General features: G+C 39.3%; 1 protein-coding gene across 4 annotated transcripts in view; it reads right to left on the reverse strand.

Moving 5' to 3' along the window:
• The window catches only part of LOC110531262 (copine-8), a 210250-nt gene extending 208841 nt beyond the window's left edge, over positions 1-1409 (reverse strand). For 3 of the 4 annotated variants that reach the window (XM_036988908.1, XM_036988907.1, XM_036988906.1), the window contains exon 1: positions 842-1208. In XM_036988908.1, coding sequence (XP_036844803.1) covers positions 842-951 — 110 coding nt within the window. In that variant the 5' untranslated portion in view covers positions 952-1208. Of the gene's footprint in view, positions 1-841 lie in introns of all 4 variants that reach the window. The other variant, XM_036988905.1, reaches the window with a different exon arrangement.
• Positions 1410-3937: the final 2528 nt, after the last annotated feature.

A 3937-nucleotide genomic window follows, 5' to 3' on the forward strand; every position in this document is an offset into this window, starting at 1 on the left:
AGTAAACTAATAAACAACAACACTTAGGCTTCTACTTCCAGCTGATACATAATAACATACATTTTACGGACATCAGACATTTCTGATGTCCATCCAGTTTGATTTCTATTTGCCATACATTTTGAACTGTCCCGTTTCACAAAAGTTCTGAACCTATATACATTTTACAGACACAGTCAGTATATTTTACATGAGTTATCTTGTTGTTATTATTCCCACCCATGAGCTCCATTCAACACTTCTCATCTGTCTCTTAACACCATCCATATTGGATTTCTATTTGCCATATATTTTTTCAACTGTGCTGCGATGCTGCTGCTGCGATGCTGCGATGCTTATTCTATAGAGATTTCGCAGCAGGCAACACAAGAGCCACGCGCCTCAGGCGAACTTTTCACCCCACAAACTCTCCGACCGTCGATATCAACTGTGGCACGCGGCTGTTTTATTCACTGGCTGGAAAAGTGGCGCAGCAAACACATGGGGGAACGGTTTGTATCTAACAGTCTCGCACCCATCCCCACCCTTAAAAACAAAAATCTCAGGAAAATCTCACAGAGTAAAAAAAAAAAACTTGATTAAAAGTTAGACATGAAATGTCCACATTACACCATGTTCAGAAAATGGGGTTTCCTTTGCCTAGTTACCGTCTAACCCTCTCCCTGCACATGTAATATGACATCTATAGAGGCCAATAATATCACCGATACAAATATCAATTCCATCATTAGGCTAAGGTCTATTAACTTTGCAACTGGGCGATTCGTATTGCCCGCTGTTCCCCGAAGCGCAACGGACCTATCTGTGAGAGATACAGAGCCAGCGGTTTCTGCAAGCTTACCTGCATGACACTGTGATCTCCACTTTGGTGGCCGGGACGCTTCCCGCAATGGGATCGAAGTCACACACCGCAGCCATGCTATCTAGCTTGTCCATAACGTCTCCCTCCATGCGCGCGGAAGAACCGGGCCAACTCCCCTGTTCACTCAGCCTGGCCGCGTACGAGTACCTTTCGTGTGTATCTCCACGCCCTTCTCCCAAGCGCAGGTGCACAGCGAGCGTTACACTGAGAACAGATCAACCGTCGGTGGATGAGTAGAGGAAGAGAGATGAAGAGTTAAGTCAAATCCGGTAAGTGCTCTCCATTGGGTAGAGAAGGAACACTGTCCAGTTTGAGTATAGTGGAAACATGGAGCAGCCTAACCAAATGAAATTGTAATTGATTTAGGGCGGTGGATCCGGAGTCCCAACCAAGTCACCAGCGTGGGCTTCTCTCTTTGTCTTCAGGCTAAGAATGATCTCTACCGGCAATGGAGCGTTTGGAATGTAGATGCTCCGAGAAACAGCCCCACCCCCGCTCTGCATTCTTTCACATGCCGGCTGCCTGCGACTGACTGACAGACTGACTGTAGTTGACTGACTGACAGACTGACTGTAGTTGACTGACTGACTGTCACTCAGTGCGGATCCACTCTATTGATTAACGGACATGGATCATTATCTCGCTCCAAATTATTTTCCTGGGCTATTAATAGCAACAGCTAACCACCGGACGTAAATTAATGGATATATCCTCATCCAATTAGCGTATATGTTAAAAGTTAAATTAGTAATTTTACTGTATAAACGTCACTTTTTATAGCCTACTTTGAGTTCAAATACTGCCAATTAGACTTCCCAGGTGCTTTCTTTGACTAAATAGGTTTGTGTGAAATAATTAGCATTTTAAAATCGGAAGATAACAAATATATATCATAACCTGTTTCCCTCTAAATATATTGCTGTGGCGTCCTATTGTCCACGTCTATTAAAATCTGACTATTGCTAAACATGTACATAGAAACTGACGCAATGTATTGATTGAATGTTCTATTGAACGTGCTGTGCATTTTTTTTATACTGAATAAATATTCTTAATCGATGGTAAATTGATTCGCCTACATCCGCTGACAACATCCCCAAAGAACGAGTTTCTATTGACCAGCGGCAGTGCGCTTTCAGCACGTCTCTCCTCTGAACAGCTCCTCAAACGCTTGCGTTGGCAGAACTCTTATAGACTATGAGGCTATAATGTATTTTCATCACGTCTCTGCGTCCGTCCCAAATGGCATCATATTCCCTATATAGTGCACCACTTTTGACCTATGGGACTTGATCAAAAGGAGTGCACCAAATAGGGAATAGAGTGCCATTTCGTGTATATACGCAGCTATGTTGTGGCTCATTTGTCCGACTAATAAAATTGCAATTATATTTTTTATGACAGTGAAACGACTTGGTATGAGTGGTTGAATATGAAGCCATCAGATTACCCTACAGTATAACCTCCAGGAACGATATCTATTCATGCCTGTCAATTGTGAGACAGCAGCTAAACTAGCCTTGTATTGCATTTAACAATCTGATAATCAGACCTGGCTTCAAATACTGTTTGAAATCATTTTTTAAAAGTCTCTGTGCTTGATTGAGCTCGCCTGGCTTAATGGACCAATAGAATAGCCCCAAAACGGTAAACCCCACCCACCTGGCAGTGCATGCAGGCTAGAGCAAACACTCACAGTATTTTAAAGATTTCAAATAATATTTGCAACCAGGTGTGCTGATAATGAACAAGGAGTGACTCTGAGCAGAACAATCGAACATGTAGAGGAGTTGTTTAAGCTTCAACTGCAGTCCACAACCCACTGTACAATCAACAAATATTACATTTTAAAGCATTCGTTTTGGATGGTTACGTTAAGGCATTCATTTTGAATGGTTACGTTAAGGCATTCATTTTGAATGGTTAAATTAAGGCATTCGTTTTGAATGGTTAAATTAAGGCATTCGTTTTGGATGGTTAAATTAAGGCATTCATTTTGAATGGTTAAGTTAAGGCATTCATTTTGAATGGTTAAGTTAAAGCATTCATTTTGAATGGTTAAATTAAGGCATTCATTTTGAATGGTTAAGTTAAGGCATTCATTTTGAATGGTTAAGTTAAGGCATTCATTTTGAATGGTTAAGGGTTAAGGTTTAGCATTGGGTAAAAAAAAACAAATACAACTCCATGGTTAAAGCTGCAATAAGTAACTTTTTGGGCGTGACCTTGCCAAATTCACATAGAAATGTCAGTTAAAGATATTTAATTCTCATTGAAAGCAAGTCTAAGAAGCGGTAGATGTGTTCTATGTGCTCTATTTCTATGCTTCCCCGTTCTTATGTTTTGTTTTGAGTCTTTTACATTCGGTTTTGTACATCATCTTCAAACACCTGAAAATACGATATTTTTGTCTATTGAAAATATATTTCACAGCGGTTTAGATGGTACAATGATTCTCTACATTGCTTGCTTTTGTCACAAACTCAGTAGTGTTAAGTACTTAAGTACTACTTAAAAGTATTTTTTACTTAAGTCGTTTTTTGGGGGTATCTGTCCTTTACTATTTATATTTTTTGACTACTTTTACTTCACTACATTCCTAAATAAAATAATGTACTTTTTATCCCTTACATTTTTCCCTGACACCCAAAAGTACTCCTTACATTTAGAATTTGTAGCAGGACAGGAAAATGGTGTAATTCACGCACTTATCAAGAGAACATCCCTGGTCATCCCTACTGCGTCTGATCTGGCAGACTCACTAAACACACATGTTTTGTTTGTGAATTTTGTCTGAGTGTTGAACTGTGCCCCTGGCAAGCCGTAAATGTAAAAAAATCAAGAAAATCGTGTTGTCTGGTTTGCTTAATATAAGAAATTGTTAATGATTTATACTTTTACTTTTGATACTTTAAGTACATTTAAATCCAAATACTTTTAGACTTTTACTCAAGTAGTATTTTACTGGGTGACTTCCACTTTTACTTGAGTTGTTTTCTATTAAAGTATCTTTACTCAAGTATGAAAATTGGGTACTTTTTCTACCACTGCATAAACTGTAATTAGTCAAACAGA

The sequence above is a fragment of the Oncorhynchus mykiss genome, chromosome 9 (assembly GCF_013265735.2).
Source record: "Oncorhynchus mykiss isolate Arlee chromosome 9, USDA_OmykA_1.1, whole genome shotgun sequence".
Taxonomy (NCBI): Eukaryota; Metazoa; Chordata; class Actinopteri; order Salmoniformes; family Salmonidae; genus Oncorhynchus; species Oncorhynchus mykiss.